We start from the raw sequence: 19,402 nt of genomic DNA, 5'->3' as shown, positions 1-19,402 counted from the left end.
GAAGGACATCTATCCGCATTCTTGTTGCTATTCACATCCATTTGCAGTTTTGATTTATAAACATGTCATTTAATAAGAGGAAAACCTTGCTCACAGGTCTGCGTGGTGAATTTCAGACTAGCTAAGATATGAATTTCAGTATTCTACTTTCCAAGTATGCAAAAGGGTTGACCCTGTACATCCGAGAGCAAGATTTTGCCTTTTAAATGTGGTTATCTTGCAAGCATTCCAGACAATATTGCTAATCATGCATAACTGTAATGCAAAGATCCAACAGTACTTAGATTCCCTTTATACAATCAATGGGCCAAAAATGGCTGTACTGAACTGGAGAGAGCCTATTTGCAACATTGCCCTCTATTGGATGGAATCAGAACTGCTCCACTTTGTGTGATGGAATCTATACTCTTCATTAGGCTTGGAAGGATTCGTTTTTTATTGGTAAATGTCGATAAAGGTTGATTTCGCCATACACACACAAAACTGATGGAAAAAATATTTCCACCAATAATTGAAAATTACAGATAGGTAAGAAAAATGCTGCTGGAGAACTATTAGAGTTTGATTTAGGGGTATTTATTGTGTATATTTTGATATGTGATGTGTTTTAACAGTTATAAAGCTTTAACATTTTGAATCTCAACTTCTACCATCATTAAATAATTATTGTCTGACTTTCACATTGATTGAATCCCACATAATTTCCTACAACTGTGAAAATTTAAATCGATAAAAATAAAAAAGCCTAACACCCATAATTTTGCACAAATGTGAACATTTAAATCGATAAAAATCTTTTAAAATGCTTTAAAATAAACATGGATATCTTCTGTCGGTTTGTGTGTGAACAGTGAAATCGACGGTTACTGACATTTAATGATATAATTGAATTCTGCCAAGTCTACCCTTAATACAGTAGAAGCTTAGTTTTATGAACATCTGTCTTATAAACGATTGGTTACATGAACCATCTTTCTGCAGCCAACATAATTTTTCTTCCACCAAATGTCACGTCAGTCCTTCTGCCAGCATCCAAGCAGCTGTACAGGTTTGGAAAGACAGAGATTCGGTGACAAAGAAGAGATGCAGTTCTCACAAAGAAATTCAGGAACTCTGTATACATTTGTTACTATTCATTAAGAACACTATTATTGAATGATTAACACATTAACTTATGCACCATACCTATGGTGATTCTGAGATGTTCAGTTTTATGAACTTTCCAATGTTATGAACTCAATCCCCCATTAGTTCATAAAAGAGAGGTTCAAAAATAGCTAGAGGATTTTCTCCATTAGCTCAAGGAGAAGGGGCTTGCATTTGTGCTTCTGTAGTATGAGGATCTGAGTTCTATCCCTGCTCTCAGAGCAAAGCCCCGGTGTACAACAAAGATGCAATCCTAAGTGGATGTTAAAATGGTTCATATTTTTCCTAAAATGTGTTATTCTTACACCCAGATATTAGGATTAAATATCATAATTTGTTATTTTCTAGAGAAATGGTTATGGAAAAACAGTTAGAAGTAGAGAAAAAACTATCATTAATATCTATTGTTATCTCCTGTTCCCTTGCGCCACCTTTGATTTTCTGTGCACATTAACCCTTGAGACTGAAACAGAGGAATTCAGAAGTCACATCACATACCTGGCTCATGCACTTCATTAGGTAGGAAGTGTCAGGGGAAAAAGATGCAAAGGAAGACACAGAATTAGAAACAAGACACAGAGGACGGCAATAACCTTAAATTTTTTCAAGCCAAGCTTGGGTGTAATCTATGAATAGGTTGCAAGGAAAGAAAACTAAGGTCATTAATGAGATAACAAATGGCACATACAGGTGTGAAATGGGAAGAGAGGGGGATGGGAGAAAAAGGAGAAGGAGCATGCAGATGAAAGGTAAAAAAGTGTAAATCTTGCAAAATACATAAATATTGTGTGAATTAAGTACTGCTGGCTCCCATTTGTTTACAGAGAACCATATTTATTACATCAACACAGTTTTATAAGTGTGAACAGAATAGAGACATCATGTTTCTATTGTGTGCTTGTGGCCACTCCTTTCTTCCAGCACCCCAAAGAATGGATCCTCATGCACAGGCTCTACCCTGTACTTATATAAAGAGCAGAGCACGGAGGGCTTAATCTATGCTTTACAAAGCTATGCACCAGAACAGACTTGTAGCTTAGTATACATCTTACACAACTGGAGTATGCTTTGGTGCAGCAGGGGAAGTGTATGCATTAGTGTGCTAGAAAACCACTGTCCAAATGTATTGGGCCAAATCCTGCCCTCAGATAGAACGTGAGCCCATATCCTGAGTTGGTATCAATAAGTGGAACCCCAAATGGAGCTACACTGATTTAACCAGCTGAGGAGCTGGCCCAGCATATTAAAATGTATAACCCTTTTCATGCAGTGATTATCATTATCACTGGTCAATCAACAGAGACAGAGTTACAGAAGAAAGATTGAAAGCCAACATCTTTTCAGTGATAATGTAACAGAATTGTGTCCCATCCCCTTCCACCACCTTTGAATTCTTGCACACACTAACGCAGGATGGAAAGAGGAATTCAGAAGTCATGTCACATACCTGGTTCATGAACTTCATCAGGTGGAAAGTGTCAGGGAACAAGATCGATGCGACAGAAAACAAGAGAATTAGAACAAGCAACACATGATTATAACAACCTCAAACCTTTCAAGCCAAGGAGGGGAATATGAATTGGTTATAGGGAAAGAAAATTAATACCATTAAAAGAAAGAGAAAGGGTGAAAAATGGAAAAATACAGGATGTGATGGAATGAAGCCAGATAAATGGAGCATGCAGGTGCCTGGTAAGAAATATAAATCCTTCATAATATGTAAAAAAAAAAAAAAAAGTGTAAATCAAGTGGTGCTGATCCACATGGCTTACTAAGGTGTTTATACTTATTTTAAACATGGCCATGAACATAAACTTACAAATCTGATGGGAATATACATACTGTGTTACTATTCATATCTAGAATGTAGGTTTACAAATGTCTCACTATGTTTTGGTCCCAAATCTCAGTTCCATCATTTTGCTCTCCCTTCATGCACCTACCTATCTTGTAAATATCATGTACAATCCTAGTATACATGTATCACTGTTATGCAAAAGTTTACTTAGATCCACTTTGTAAGACCTACATTCTGCTGTGTAGCATAGCTACATACATTTGGTTATATATGCTACAACAGCTTTGCAAAGTTATGCTTTAAAAAGAAAATACCTTCTGTTTACAGTCTGCAAAGTTACATAATTTTGATATTTAGTAGAACGCTTCACAGCTGGACTAAAACCTTACAGAGGAATGCTTAGGTAGGCAATAGAATGCATTATACAAACACATTTGGCTAAACGTTATCCCCAAGATGCTCCGATGTGGCACATACCAAGGACCTAATCCTGCATTTTTTGTCCACCCAATTCTCTCATTGAAGTCAGTGGGAGATTTAAGCATCCAAAGAAGGGAGGGCTGGGCTATCAAATGGGAGAGACATACACACACAACCAAGGGCCCAATACGCCTACTGAACCTGCTTCCTTTCTCACTCCAGTGTACAACAGGAGAAACGCCAAAGAAATCAGTGGAGCTACACCAGTGGAAAACTGGGAAATGGGAAAGATCGGACCCTGTAACATTGTGACAAATGGAGGTTTTCAAAGCATTTACATGTTCCCCCAAGCTTAGTGCCTTTTTACATGCAGTGATCATTGCTCATATATTAATGTACAGATGGAACATTTTAAATGCAAATGATGCTGTGTGAGTAATAATTTGTCACAAATGGAACATTTTCTTGTCTCCATCCACCTTCTTAAGAATTCCTGTGCATGCTAGCACTGCTGAGGGAAAGAGAGAAATTGAGAAGTTGTTTCACATACCTTCCTCATGAACTTCTTCAGATCGAAGCATCACGGAATGAGAGGCAATGACAAAAAGAAAATTAGAAAAAGGAACACCTGATTAAGACAGCCTCGAACTCTGTTAAATTAATGGGGAGGGTGCAAGAAAAGAGGAACTTAGATGCTATGACATGGGAGAGAGAATTAATAAAATTGATATGAATTGGCAGAGCAAGCTAAAGGTGAGCTGAAAAGATACTGGGGTGTGAAAACATGGCTAGGTGAAAAAAACAACTACATTGGTATAGATATTATTATGAGATTAGAATTGGTTGAGATTTTACCAAATTGGATTTTTGATGAAATTTTGGCCAAATGAAAACGGGATTGTACAATGTTTTTCATGATTTCTTTCCCTACATTTCTCAACTGGCTAAAAATTGGATCAATATTTTTTAAATTTTGAATTGTCAAGGACATTTAACCTCAAAATTTTGACCAAAAAAAAGTGGGGAAAAGATTGCCAACAAATTCTTGAAATTTCAAAATTTCAGAAAATTTCAATCAAGTCTAATAATTATGGAATGTTAACAATTCATTTTACTCCTGTTCCATTTGGTGTGATCCAAACTCCCGGTGAGGCAAATAGGACTTTTGGATCTGCAAGGATGTCACAGTTGGGACTTGATCCAAAGCCTCTGGGATTAGGGCTGATTGATATGTTCCCTCAAAAAAATTTTTTGACAGAAAGTTTTTTTTCCTCCCTAAATGAAAATTGTTGTAAAGAGTGTCTGCTTTCCACAGAAAAAAAATATTTTTAATTGAAAACAAATGCCTGAAACCCAAAATACTTTGATTTAGATAGCCTGGCAGGATGCCTCATGGGATTTGTAGTTTATTTTCCTCATGTTCTCATTCTCCTCTATGACGTGGGCTCCCCAGCTGGACTACATCTCCCATGATGCACAACAGCCAGGGATTCCCAGGATACAACTGCCTGCCCTCACCATGAGTGGAGACTGTGATGCAGCATAGGATATTTAGTCCAATCAGGGAGCCCATACAGGAGAATGAAGCACTCAAAACAACAACTCCCATAAGTCAATACAATCGTATTTCCAAATTGAAATATTTTAGTTTTTCAATGAAAAAAACCTGGGTTTTGGACTAAATATTTTAATTTTTCATCAAAAATGTCAAACTTTAGATTAAAATGATTTTTTGCTGTTGTTTTCATCATTATTTTTCACAGAAATAAACCCCATTTTCTGATCAGCTCTACCATTAACATCAATGGGAATCTTTCCATTGATGTCAATAGGCTATGGGCCAAGCCCTTGTACACTTAGTGTTAACGTTTCTTTCTCTATTGTCCTTTCTCTTCTGCCATCTGAGGATTCCTTCACACAAAATCCTCTTCCAAATTTGAAGAGAAAGAAATCAGAAGTCACGTCACATACCTTCCTACTGAACTTCTTCAGAACAAAAGGCAACAGAACAAAACCAAAAAAAAAAGGCAATAGCATATGGGAAAATAAAACAGAAAAATCCATTAGACCTTTGAAGTCTTGCAAGCTAAGACTTGGGAGGGAAAGGGTTTAGAGAAAGAGGTTATATGAAAGGAAATGAAACATCTCAGAAGAGGGCAAAACAAAGGTCAAGCAAAGGTATGAATTGGGAAACCAAAAAATAGTTAGAGGAAGCATGCTTAGAGCATAGGACCGTGCAGATTAAAGAGGGGGGAAATCAATTTCATATTAATATTTAATTCTGAAATCAAAAAAGAAGGAGAAAGTTAGGTGAGAAAGGAGAAAGGTACAAAGGTGACAAGGAAGAATCTTTTTTACTGGGCATACTTGCCTGTATTATTAACACCCTCATCTTTCTCTTTGCATGTTTGACAAGAAGTGAATAAACATGGAGTATGAATGGCACCTTCACCCACATCAGTTCATGCTTCTGGTTTTCTGCTGGCTGCTTCTCCAGTACAAGGATGGTGCTGCCACTCAGGACAGGTCAGGCAGCAGAATATTAGAGGCAGCAATTCAAATGCTTGAATTGCTCCGAGTTTTCGAAGGTGTCTGCATTAGGCTCATTTGTGGAAAAATCTCTTACCACTGCTACTGTTTCAGCTCCATCCATGTGAAATGGATAATATCCACTATGTCACAAAGGAGGCCTTGTACTGTCTTATGGGTCTACAGCTGCATCTATATAATGTTGCTCTAAAGATGCCAAAAGCATGAGAGAAGGTTCCATCCAGCTAACAATGTTGGGAGTGCTAGTGCAAGCAGGGCTCCAGGTGGCTGCTGGTGTAACTAGCACCGTGATGTCTAGTCCTGCTGTGGGCAAATCTATACAATGCAGCCCTTAAAATGCTAGCACTTGGTCTACATTTGCAACCTCCACTGTCACTATCCCTGATGGAAATGAACTGGTTGTAGCAACAGTGGGGAAATTGTGCCTAATGTGCACAAAACCTCTGAGAGTGATTATGGCACAGAAGGAAGGACAAGACATACCTCAGAAAACCCTTGGCACCAAAAGCCTTTGAGCTAGAGTTGGTGTCATAACCTTGCTGAACAAATATCTCCATCTCCCAAAAGGGGTTTTCTGCCTACCTTTACTGGAGAAAGCTAAAGAACTGGGGTCAAATCCTAAGAGCACCTGCAAGTCCGATTGACTTCAGCACTTCTCAGAATTTGTCCCTCAGTTCTGTCCCAGGAGGTTTTTAACATCTAAATAGAGTGTAAAATAATTTCACTTAATTGGCAGGGAAATGGCTAGTGGGCACTTTCCTTGCATTCAAATGTCTTTGGAAGAAAATAAACAAGCCAGTTTTGAAGCACAGCTGCCTAACTTGAAGGCTGGCTACGTGCAGGCAATATGCAGAATGGCTCTAGCCAATCTCTGAGCAGTGACAATAGGACTATGTCTCTGAAATCTTCCTCTCCCCGCCATAGGAGAAAATCTTACCAGTGAAATTGCTCTGTGAAAACATGGGGAAGAGAGCCTTGCACACTCCATCTTTTTTCAAATCTCCTATATTTCTAGAGTAGCTTGTCAAATCATTGGCTGGCTAAAGGTGACCTGAAAAAACCCTTATTCTTGCCAAGCTCTGAGTTTCAGCTTTTGTGTTCCTCTTAGCAACAGCTGCTGATGTCCTTCACGTTGACGCAGGACCAAAAACATTTTGAATTTCAAAATTTCAATGAAATATCCTGTTGAAATTTTGAACTTCAGCGAAAAGAGCAAATTTAGCTGAAATTTTTATGATTTATATATATATTGCTAGCTGCACCTGAGGCCTAAAAGAACACAAGAATCTGCAGCACTTGCTTTCCTCACATCGCTTTATGTGATGTTGAGGTGATCAGCTCATTTAGGGGAAAGCACAGAATCTCATATTGTGAGTTGATTTTAGCAGATAGGTAAAGGAGGAAAACATTTTTCAGCTATTTTTTTCCCCCAAAATATTTGTTATATTGTTGAAGTCAATTGCAGGTTTGCCTGAGTAAGAATTGCAGTAGTTGGTCCAGGAGACGCGATATTTTAATAGAGGAGGCTCCATATGCAAATCCCAAATTTGAACAGCCCTGAACTTATTCACGATTAATTTTTTTAATCGCTTGACAGCCCTAACAACAAGTAATTGGCTTCATCTGCAGCAAGGGAGATTTAGATTAGATTCTAGAAAAAATCTTTCCAACTATAAAGATAGTTGAGAACTGGAATAGGCTTCCAAGGGAGGTTGTGGAATCCCCGTCATTGGAGGCTTTTTAGAACAGGTTAGACAAAAACCTGTCAGAGACAGCCTAAATGTACTTGGTCCTGCCTTAACACAGGAGGATGGAGTAGATGATCTCTCAAGGTCCCTTCCAGTCCTATATTTCTATGATTCTATAATGGGAAAATTCATACCCGGCTCTAAATTTCATAGCTCTGGCACATCTCTACATGTTTGTCTCCAAAACAGTTTGGATTGATTTATTGAACAAGCATTCCAGATCATCTTTAGCAGCATGTAACAAAGAGATGGGTGATTGACAGGCAAGGAAAGAGGTGGGGTCAAGGGTCACAGAAAGAAATTACGTTCCAGTTTTTTGTTACCTTCTTCTTCGTATTCCTCTGCATTGAAATAAAAAAAAAAAGCAGCAAAATCAACAACAAGGCTGAGCATTCCAGCACATAGACCGCAAAAGATGACATGGTGATAAGAAGCCAGTGACAACAAAGAGCCCTGTTCTTATAAAGAGCATAAAGATTTCCAAGGGGCTTGTTGGAATCATATTTAAAAGTCCATGGTCAAGTTAGAAAAATTACGACTGATTATTAAGAGGCTGATTGCACTGAGCTTATTGTGCTGAGCTTAATTAAAACTGCATGAGTAAATTGGAAAGGAAGGGTCTGATTCTAATCCAGCTCACACTGGTGTAAATCGGGAGTATCTCCGAAGTAGTCAGCTGAGTTCTACTGGTGTAAAATTGTTGCGAGCAAGACAAGAATCAGGTCCAGGGAATTCTGGTTCTGTTTGACTTCACAGAACTCCACCCACCAAAGTTTTCCAGCAGGTATCAAGTTGCATATACGTAACCAGAACAAAAAACTTTGATGGGCATCTCATACTCTCATGAGTGAAACATGCAGAACCATTTCAATGAATGCAACGATTCTGTCATTGGATCTAACAGAAACAACAGCTCAAGAGGACATACAATAGCAGAGATCCAAAGTATGACAAATTGAAAACTGTCACCTACTTAAAGTGAAAGTGTCGAGTTTGGGTTTTCAACTGAGCACTTTCCTGAGTTGCAGCTATAAGGAAAAGGCATCTTATGCCAATGTAAAGAAAAATGATGTCTGAACTGTTCCAAAATGTGATTAAATGGCTATGAAATTTCATGCTAAGAACAGTTTTGCTCAGCTATGGTCTGATCCAAAACCCATTGAAGTCAATGGGTGACTTCCATTGATTTCAGTGAGCTTTAGATCAAGGCCTTATTTGAAATTTTGGCAAATTACATCAGTTTGATGGGGAACATCAGGTAAAGTGAGAACTAATGAGTTACCTCACTCAAACCACAGAGAAAAAGGATCATAACAGATGAACACAGGCCCCACACTGCCAGTCACCGCATTTAATCTAACATTTCACTACAGTGAGCAAAGTCAGGTTCACTAACCAATGACATGTTAGCCCAGGGGTTCTCAAACTGGGGGTCGGGACCCCTCATGGGGTCGTGAGGTTATTACATGGGGGCAGAGCCGCCAAGAGCGGATTCGGGCCCCAGTGAAAAAAAATTTTCGGGCCCCCCAACAAGGGCGGACCGGCTAAACAAGGCCGATGGGGGGGTGGGGGAGGAAGCCGGGCCCCGGGCCCTCTTCCGGACTGCCGGGCCCTGGTAATTTGTATCAGCTTCCTCCCCCCCTCGTCGGCCCTGCATGGGGGTTCGCAAGCTGTAAGCCTCCACCCCAAACCTCGCTTTCCATCCAGCATTTATAATGGTGTTAAATATATTAAAACATTTTTTTAATTTATAAAGGGGGGGGTCGCACTCAGAGGCTTCCTGTGTGAAAGGTGTCAACAGTACAAAAGTTGAGAGCCACTGTGTTAGCCTGTAACATGTATGATGGTGGCATCATCAACACGAACAAACATACAGCCAAATGTCATAACAATACAAGATATTTCACCCTGTAGGTGCACATATTCTGAGGGAGCTTCTGCATTTGAATCTATGACCTCACACAGGAAAGGGGACACAAGACAGACGACTGCTGAGAGATCATTCCAAAAATGTCAAAAATAAATATTGAATCAAGTGACCTTGAGAGAGGGAGAATTAAAAAGTGACAGAGAAGATGGGGAGAAAATATTGTATTAAACTTTATCCTGGGCATGGAGACTTACAAGTACTTTAGCAGGTTAAAAAAAAAACACAGAAGGGCCAATGTATATAAGAATAAAGCAGTAAGAAAAAAAATCAAAATACACAGAGGATAAGGTTGCAAATAAAAACAATCACCGGCAGATGGCAGCATCTCTACAAAAATAAGACAAATCCATCCACACCCAAACAAACATTATTTGCTGTTAACACACACATTAAAGGCCTGAATTAAATATTCTCCACTGGGTGGATAACAAAGGATTATATATTTATTATGAGCCACATTCAAGTATTCTTCCAGAGCAGCCCATAGTCCACAAGCAGTCCCACTGAACTCAACAGGACCACTTATGGAGTTAAGGGTTATATAATATAAGTATGAGTATCAGAATCAGTACATTAGATAGATAGATAGATAGATAGATAGATAGATAGATAGATACCAGCTGTATCAGCATAGCTCTACTGAAGTCAAAGAAGCTACATACACACATTTACACCAGCTGGGGACTTCACCCAGAATAAATAAAAGGAAAATAATATGCAGCAGAAAAATAAAATGGAAAAGGCTGTTTAAAAACACATCAGGCTGATGTTTAAAGAATTAGAGACAAGGAGCTTTATGACTTACCCTCTACCTGATCCCTGTGAAAAGAGAGAGACAGAAAGTGAGAGTTTGATCAAACTGAATTTATATTTCATCCACTCTACATTAACAATAGGTTAATGTGTTGCTTTAAACTGCGTATTTGAGCAAGATGCCACATTTACACTTAAAACACAAATAGCTCTCTCTTCCCTTCCCCCCCTCACCCAGCCAGTTGTTTTTAGGTTAATAAAATTACTACATTTAAAAAAAAAAAACAATTATGGCCAGGCTTGCAAAGTCTTACTCATGTGGGTAAATGTTTGCAGGAGAGGGTTGTAGGTAATAAAAGTTGTCATTGGTTTATTGGCCAAGCCCATTTCTGAGTGATTGGACCAGGCCAGATTGTTCCCAGATCAGCAGTGGCAGGGGCTCCCTAAGTCCTGGGGTCTCTTGTGCAAGGAGGATGTTTATTGCTCATTCTCCAGTGCTGCATAAGGTGCTTCAGGCTGATTCAGAGTCCTCAGTCATCACAACTTGAGTCCCCTGGCAGGTCTGATGTTCTCCCTTCCCATAATGGAACCCTACCTGGGGCACATTGCAAGGTCTATCTTCTGTTTAATAGGAAACTTCCATCCACTGTTACCCTGATGCGCCCCCTCCATATACATCAGGTGCTGCATTCTGAAACTACACCAATTTATATGCCAAGCAACTTGTGTTACTGCTCCAGATTTACCCTGGTAGCGGAGTTTGGGGCAGGTGCAGGCTGGGGGAAGAGCAGGTTGCCCATTGAAGTCAGTGAGACTCTGTCCATTGACTTCAATGGGCAGCTCTTGGTCCTTGCAGCTGTGGGGCCCCATCTTTTACCTTCACAGGGAAACCCCACATTGACTTAAAATGGCTCAGCTGCACAGATTAACATGAAGACAGTTTTATTTCTACTTACACTTCCTCGGTGTCAGACATGTTGGCAGTGGGTTTCTAGATGAAGGGGAAAAGCAAGAGGCGAGTTATTAGTAACAGGGTCTCCTAAAAAAAATACCAAAACAGAAGCAGTTGTGCTGATGTTTGAAGCTGAAAAGAAAGACAGCTGATGCCTTAGAGAGCAGCAGATCCCCACCATGACCACCATTCTTGGAACTATAGAGCTCTGTGCTGGTCAGATCAAATGAGAGGGACAGAGGAAAGGAAAAACAAGTCATCTAAAAAGATACAGCCCTTTAGCTTTGTAGCAAAGATGATTAGCATGGATGCAAAGAGCTGCAAAGAGTTCAGGTTGGGATCTGGGTGTATTTCAAAGCTTTCCAAACATCAGAGGTGTTCGGAAACAGGTCCATCCCCATCAGTCAGCTGTAATCCAGTCCTGATTCTTCTTTCACAGCTGTTTGACCCTGGTATCACGCCAAAGAGTTCAATGAATTTTATAGTGAGAGGACAATCAGATTCAAGTATATATGGGAACTGGTAGAATAATGTACAAAAATATTGGCTATGAGCTATTTGATGGTTGATGCCAAAAAAAAGTCAAATAAATTATTGAATGAGTAGCACCAGGTTTGAAAGTCTAGTTGAATCGTGTGAAAAATTATCCAGCAACTAATTTGGGGTATGGAAACTGGCCTGATTCATAGAGGAGACTGCTTGATTAATATTATTTGGCTGGTTGCAGTATTTATTACAGCAGGTACTCACCTCGTATGATAGGTACTGAAACAAATCTAGCTATGTTACTTTTATGGTCTCCCTCACTGCAGTATTTGAGCGCCTCACCCTCTTTAAGTGAGGTTGGGAAGTGCTTTCATGCCTATTTTACAGACGGGGAACAGAGGCACAGAGAGAAAGTGATTTGCACATCACCATCCACGAAGTCTGTGGCAGAGCAGGGCAGTGAACCTGGGCCGCCTGAATCCCAGGCTAGCACTATAACCAATAGGCTGGGGTAGATGTAGCATAGGGAGTCCTGAAAAAATCAGGGGTCAGATCGGATGGCTCAGCTGATCTTTTCTGGCCCTCAAATCTATGGTGTAAATCAGTGTAGTTCCATTGACGTCAGTAGAGCTAGGCCAATTTACACTGGCTGAGGAGCTGACCCTATAGTCCTATGATTTACCAGAGGGAATGACTTAGCCAGCATTTCCTGTGAACACTGCAGAACTATTAATTCCACACACTGCTCTCTGCAGATGAAGAGATGGCTATTTTTAAGGAGTTAGCTGCCTCAAGGCGGTAGGGGGACGGGGAGAATAGGCGCTCCGGAGGGTAGGGGGCCTTTCACTCAACCTTCCTCTAAATCCATGATGGGTCTTAAATTAGAAATCAAGACACCTCCTTGCAAGAAACCCAAGCCTTGACTTTCATGACTTCATTACTTAGCCGATATATGAGAGGAGTCTTGAAGGAGCAGGCGGACTGATTTACGTCCAAGAGGAACAACTGCAGCTCAGAAGGTTTCTATTTCAGATGAGTATAATAATCCCATAGGCACTGGCCTTGCCGTATAAGGGATCCTGTCCAGTTCCCAACAATAACATTGGACAGCATAAGTAAACATGCAAAAGGACTTAAATGTATATATATATTCTGATCAGGATGGAATGCTCTTCCTGTTCATTTACTCCTTTGTCCCTTTTCCATCATCCAAACATGCCTTGAAAGTTGTATCTGTCAGGTACATTTTGTATATATATATGCTGTATATATCAGTACTAGAGATTGGTCTGATAAGCTCAGGTCTGGCTCCAGCTCCTCCAAGGCACAAGGAACCAGGACTTTAATCCAGGCCCACCTCCCACTAGAGAGGAAGAATGATCTCTCGGGTAAGACGCTGGACTGGGACCCAGGAGTTCTGGGTTCTGTTATCTATTTATTTTTTTGGTTTTATATTGATGCCCATCACCGTAGCATGTAAGCACCTTCCACAAAAAATCAGTAGCAATTCCTAGGGGACTTCATAGGTGCTTTGGCACTTCTCCCTTTTTTGGCATCAAAACTCTGCTTAGGGTAGGTGTTCCAGGTCCCAGCATGGCCACAGTCTTCTTGTGTCAGTTAATCTCTGTGCCTCTGTTGTTCATCTGTATAATGGGGGTAATCATATTTACTTTCTCCTGTCCCTCATCTATTTAGATTATAAACTCTTCAGGGCAGAGACGGTCTCTTACTGTGTGTTTGGACAGTGGCTAGCAAGATGGGTGTTTCACTCTCAGTTTGGGCCTCCAGGCACTACCATGATACCAATCAATCAAGTACCATGCTTTAGAGCAGGGCAACAGAGCCATTACAGAGCAAATCCTGCTACGATCCAGGGGGAATGGCCTAGAAGACCTACTATCGGCCCCTTCCAATCTAGATGATCCTGTAAGGGTTTGTGGAAATTTTGGACAATACCCCTCTTTTTCTCTGCCTGTGCTATATAAACTTGGATTTCTCTCATTTAAAGTCTGAAGATAACATAGATGTTTTAAAAGACTCACTCTCACCAATACAATGTCAATGGAGTCAACAGAGTTGCAGTAGTGTATTTGGGAGGAGAATGAGGCCTTGACAGTTCTTCATGCACATTTATAATGTGAGTATTTAAGGGCTGACTTATTTTTGTGATCAGATCCAGGATGAATACTCAGTGCAGTGCAGAGGGCCTTTAAGGACCTGAGCCAAAGCCCGCTGAAGACAATGGGAGTCTTTGAGACACAAAGCGAGTCTTTCTTTTAATGATTCCCACAATGAGCTCATCCTGTTGCCATTAAGCGGTTCTCCTTTAAGGACATCTCGCTGAGGTTTGGACATATCAGGTCCAAAGATTTCCGTAGATTCTTCCATATTTGTTGACAGTCTAAGTGGGGAGGAAACCAATGGGATTCTATAAGGCAGCTATTAGCATGCTATAAAATATGACTAGATTGTAAGCTTGACTGAGCAGGGACCACATCTTTCCATCTGTTTGTACAGTGACTAGCACAATGAGAGCCAACGCCAGATGGGACTTCTGGGAACTAGGCAACATTAGTAAATAAATACACGAATAACAAAAATAATCATTAGTAATACAAAGAAGGCGGCAAGCAATATACAGAGATGGGCCAGAATTAATTAAAAACAAGGCCCCAGATCCCAAAATCCCCAGACTCTAAGGCGGTTACAAAATCCAAACCTAGGTCTAGAACTAAAGTTCACAAATGGCCCTTAGGTTTACAATGGGCCAAAAAAATCCACAAAAAGGCTCTAAATATTCCATAGTCTTGTGATTTTAAGAATCTGGAATTGAATTTTCCATCTTGTGCCCCTCACCAGTTATTCTAGCCTTTATTTTTAATGACTGTTCTTATGGAGGGGTTGGTGTTAGAGTGTGCCTCACTGGGATGGAGATCCATGGTTTCCGAGTGGAGACCAATGATACCTGACAGAAGTACGTTGGTGGACACTGAGTATGGCAATCATTTGCCAAACACACTGTCAGGTTTACTCATTCCAACAAAATGAGTTGACATGTAGTGTCTTATCCTGAGATCTTGCCTAGGCAATCCCCCCTTTGCCCCTCCCCGCCCCCAGTGAGGCTAATCAATGTCTTGCCTAAGAAATGACAGCACGACTGGGCCCTTCATAGCTCTCAATGAACAGAGGGCCTTATCTAGTTTCTATTAAAGTCAATGGCAAAACTTCCACTGGCTATAATGAGAGCCAAAATCACTTTACTCAACTGGCTTCACTGTATTATACATATAATTACTTAATGTATTAGAACAATGAATAAATGAAACTTTATGTACACCCAAATGGAATTAAATAAATAAAACAAAATACAAAACAGCAATATTTTGTGCTGCTGGGGCCTGATCCAAAGCTCATGGAAACCAACAGAAAGACTCCAGTTGGCGTTGGATTAGGCCCCTAGTGGAGATAACATTTCTCATCACAGATATCACAAAGCAAAAATACCAGCAATTTAGACTGTTTGCTTCTGAGACAGGAGCGGTCTTTTATTTTATATTTGTACAGAGTCCAGCAAAATGAGGCCTGAACTTGACTCAAGTTTATGGATTAATAAATAATGATTATTAATCATTATTATTATTATTGATGTCCACTGTTTGGAAACAAATCTAAAAATATGCAAAAAATATTGTTTTGATTATCAGTCTGCCTTTTAAAACCCAGTTTTCCCAAAGCCAAGGTTTATTTTCCACACTTAATTTAAGAGCTTAAGGCCTAAATTGTTTTCTTTTTAAGTTTGTTTAACATCTTCAGGGCCTGATATCCGGGGCCTCCAGAAATTAAACTCAAGAACATGCATGCTTCATTCACCATTTACAAAGCAGAAGAATCAAATGAGTATATTTATTTCATACCCTATATGAATGATGCCCCATAAATTATTATGGGGTCAAAGTGAAGGGTAAATATTCTGTTCCTGGTCATATTAAAATGGACAAGGTGGACCATGATTCTATGTAGCAAACTTGTCTATGTCTCTTGCTCTAAACTATATGCTCCTTTTGGTCCAAATCAGTTCCTTCTTGGCTTAAAGAACTCAGCTACCATCTCCCAGGGAGCATCTTAACAGCTGAGAATGTACCCATCTGCCAGCTGACAGATTGAATTCACTCCCCTGCTCTTCAGAGGCCGTCTATGAAAATAACCCTCCTATCAATCATTCTCACTCCTTAGCCAGACACTGCCTGCCATAAAGGGATGTAAAGTAGCGAGATTATTAAAGAAAGGGGGAGAAAGAAAATGGACATGCATGGAAGACCAGACCTGGCAGGAATAACTGTCAGACGAGATGGCTGGGTACAATCTATCAAGTAGCAGATGGGTATAGTTCCTGGCACGGGCTCCTGTAAATCTGACAAATCTAATAACGTTTTCTATGTATATCCTTATTCCCTCCCCCCTTTGGTGGAATTCTTCGTCTTTGAACTATTCACTGCTTTGGAAGATAAAAGAGATTCTATTTTGGGGGCCAGAAACCAACACTCGGTATGAAAGATCCACCCTGTTCAATCTTAACACAATCATTTATGACTTGTATTGCAGTAGCACGTAGGAACCCCAGTCCTGGGCCAGGACCCATTGTGCTAAGCACTGTAAAATCACAGAACAAAATGACACTCCCTGCCCCAAAGAGTTTACAGTCTAAGTAATCTTAACCCCATCCATTTGTGCCTCTGGGCTATTTCACTCCACTGCCAGGGTTTGCTAGGAATAAGACGACTTTACAAAAAGAGAAATGAAATCCCAAGTTCCCCTCATCCCCCACTCCTGCCCACATCCCATCCCTCCCCCTACATCCCATCCCACTGGATGGGAACACTGGCAAATCCTTTGTAACCACCAATCCTTTCACCGTTCTAGGGCTTATCTACCCTGGGGTTTTACGCCAGTGCAGCTACACCAGTGCAAACCCCTAGAGTAGGACACACCGCAGTGGTGTAAAAAGTGACTTGCACCAGTGAGGCTTACTCCGCTTTGTCACCGACAGCTGGGCATCATACAGCTGCATTCACACAACACAGCAATCAACAATTTAGCCACTGGTCGCCACCACAACTAGATCCATGATGTAGGTGCTCAGCACCCAAAGGGCAGGCACCCTGTTTGCTGACACCCTCCCTCCCAAACTTTCAGAGATAATTAAGGCCTGAGGGCAGAAGGAGAAAAACACACCAGTGAGCCATCTGTGTAATAATAACCCACATGGCCCTGGGGAGGTGTGAGGAATGCAAAGTAGTCTGCAATACTCACTCCCCAGCAAGCTGGTGAAGAGGGATGAGAAAAGTAGTTTGGGCCACACATGAACATGTGGAATTTTTACATCGCTCCTCAGTTTGAGGATGTCGTCACGGACCATTTCAATATACATCTCACTGTACCTCCATCCACAAAATGGCATCTGCTAGCCAGTGTTAGCCGACAACTCTTCTGGGATGCTAGAAACTTACCCCAGCGTCCCACACCCTCCTTGGTGTCCAAGCTGGCTCTTGGGTTTCTTTTGCTACCCTATACAATTACTGAACCACTGCTGCTGTATGTGATCACCTAGCTGACAGATCCCTGGCCAGGATGAGGCATGAGGGATGTTAGAACTATCTCATGGGTGGGAATGGAGGGAAGAAAGCACAAGTAAGAAACCATCTCTTTGTAGCACCCTCACCTCCCATCTTAATCCCCTTTTCTATTTTGATTTTAACACTCTCCTGGTTGCCTATAGAAACCACTTAGCAATATGTACCGGGGGGGGCAGATCTCAGAGACACAGCTACTGTATTTCGTGACAGTTTGAACTCACTTTATCTTTGTGTAACAAAAAAAAATCTCCTAGTGACATCTTTAATTTAACCTCCCCCAACACAGACACACATTTCTTTAACGGATCAGGAGGAAGTCCTTCATGTTTGTCTCTCACACTCCTTTTCTCCTTTAAGACTGAATACTAGGCATATCCAAGCAGCAAGCTGCTTCATGTTTTTACAGATACCCTTCCTGCCTTTGGATCTCTCCATGAGATGTACCAATACACATCACTTCTTCTTTGCATATCCTCCCCCCCCCCCAGCCTCAGCCTTCTTGCAGGGTTGGGTTCAAAATAAAGCTCTTGGCAGTGCTTTAAACAGTCGGCTCATCCCAGGCTTTACAAAGTGTCTTTGGCACATGTACTTTTTGTTTTATCACTTCCATATTTCTGACAACCTCAAAGTCATGGGAGATGCCATGTCACTTAGTTCTCATCCACAGGGCCTTGAGCTTAGGTGGAGATTTCCCCCCCGATTCATAGGAATATCTGCTATATACCAGACAATCCAGATCTTCATGGACATTCTCAAGCCTCAAACAAGGTCAACAAATCCCCCTCTGAGTAGATAAGAGAAAGAATAGGTCCACTGCCCTCCTTAGTGCCTTCATCTGAGTGCCAGGGTTCTGAGGCTCAGTCTTATTCATGAGCGAGCATCATGACCCCCATAGTGTTCCCCATTTAGACGGAGGGTCCAGTCTGCTGTCCCTCCTCTACTCACACAGACATGTCCCCTGCCTAATCTCCTTCTTACCTGAGAGGGGGAAGCTGAGAGAAGTGGTGAGTTCCCTGCCGAATGGGACGGGCTGCAGGATCTGCAAACTTCCCAAGGTGATTAAGTCCTCATGTTATAGTGACATTTGATCTTCTGGAGAAGCCGATTGGCCACCAGGCCCACAGTGTCAGGCAGGGAAGGAGCAAGGGAGTGGGGGGAGGAGAAGGGAAAGAAGGTCATACCAAGTATAGGAGCAGCTGGAGGAATTGCATAGATTATGCTAAGATGGGAGGGACGTGTTTGGAGAAAAAACCCTGCAGGCTTATGTTTCTATATTTATAACCCAACCATGCAAGCAACATTTAAAGAAGGGTATCCAAGGCAAGGAAGCAACAGGCTCTCCTGCATGCACTGGAGTGAAGTTCTCATAGAAACACAGAGATAGGTGGGGTATGGTATTTAAAAGAAGTCAGTCATGGCCCTCCCACAGCACTGGCAATAACCACCACCCTCTAAGCCTAGCAGAGACCCTCTCTCTTGCTATGCTAAAGGTTTAAAAGGCTTGAGCTACATGGTGCATTTGGGATTCAGGAAGGAAATGCAGACATACCACTCTTTCGGTGTGATACTCCTCCCATTTCCACCAGCAGGAACTCAGTGGAGTGACACTAGTGTGTAATAGATCAGAAGCGTGTTTTGGGCGGGTATGTGCACACCACTGAGAACTGAAAAAAATGAGCAGAAGATTCAAGCAGACACTAGGGACATGTCAAAGAGGAGTAGGGTCTTTTTAAAACACGGCGAGTGCGGTTGCTTGACCATCTCCTGGAGACACATTTCAAGTGCCTTTCATTGCAATGAGAAGAGGCTTTTAAAATGAGAGCCTCTCCCATAAATGATTGAAGCATGGCAGGCTGATTGCTGCACCCAGATCTGGGAAACTTTGAGGGAATTAGGGGATTCCTGGGGATCCCATAGGCCCTGGAGATACAAGAACAAACTCAGACCAAAAGAGAACCCTTTGAAGGATGGTTTGTTGATGCACTC

General features: G+C 41.2%; 1 protein-coding gene across 13 annotated transcripts in view; it reads right to left on the bottom strand.

Moving 5' to 3' along the window:
* TNNT3 (troponin T3, fast skeletal type) overlaps positions 1-18,524 on the bottom strand; it is a 45,217-nt gene extending 26,693 nt beyond the window's left edge. For 6 of the 13 annotated variants that reach the window (XM_065592051.1, XM_065592054.1, XM_065592059.1 and 3 more), the window contains exons 1-5: positions 18,395-18,524; positions 11,302-11,336; positions 10,398-10,411; positions 7,986-8,003; positions 3,915-3,929 (exon numbers count right to left, since the gene is read on the bottom strand). In XM_065592051.1, the coding sequence (XP_065448123.1) occupies positions 3,915-3,929; positions 7,986-8,003; positions 10,398-10,411; positions 11,302-11,321 (67 nt within the window). In that variant the 5' untranslated portion in view covers positions 11,322-11,336; positions 18,395-18,524. Of the gene's footprint in view, positions 1-2,593; positions 2,606-3,914; positions 3,930-7,985; positions 8,004-10,397; positions 10,412-11,301; positions 11,337-18,394 lie in introns of all 13 variants that reach the window. The other 7 variants (XM_065592052.1, XM_065592050.1, XM_065592053.1 and 4 more) reach the window with 3 other exon arrangements.
* Between the last annotated feature and the right edge of the window lie 878 nt (positions 18,525-19,402).

Source organism: Chrysemys picta, chromosome 4, assembly GCF_011386835.1.
Source record: "Chrysemys picta bellii isolate R12L10 chromosome 4, ASM1138683v2, whole genome shotgun sequence".
In the NCBI taxonomy this organism is placed as follows: Eukaryota; Metazoa; Chordata; order Testudines; family Emydidae; genus Chrysemys; species Chrysemys picta.
The sequence above is the reverse complement of the archived record's forward strand: the minus strand, read 5'-3'. Positions and strand labels throughout refer to the sequence as shown.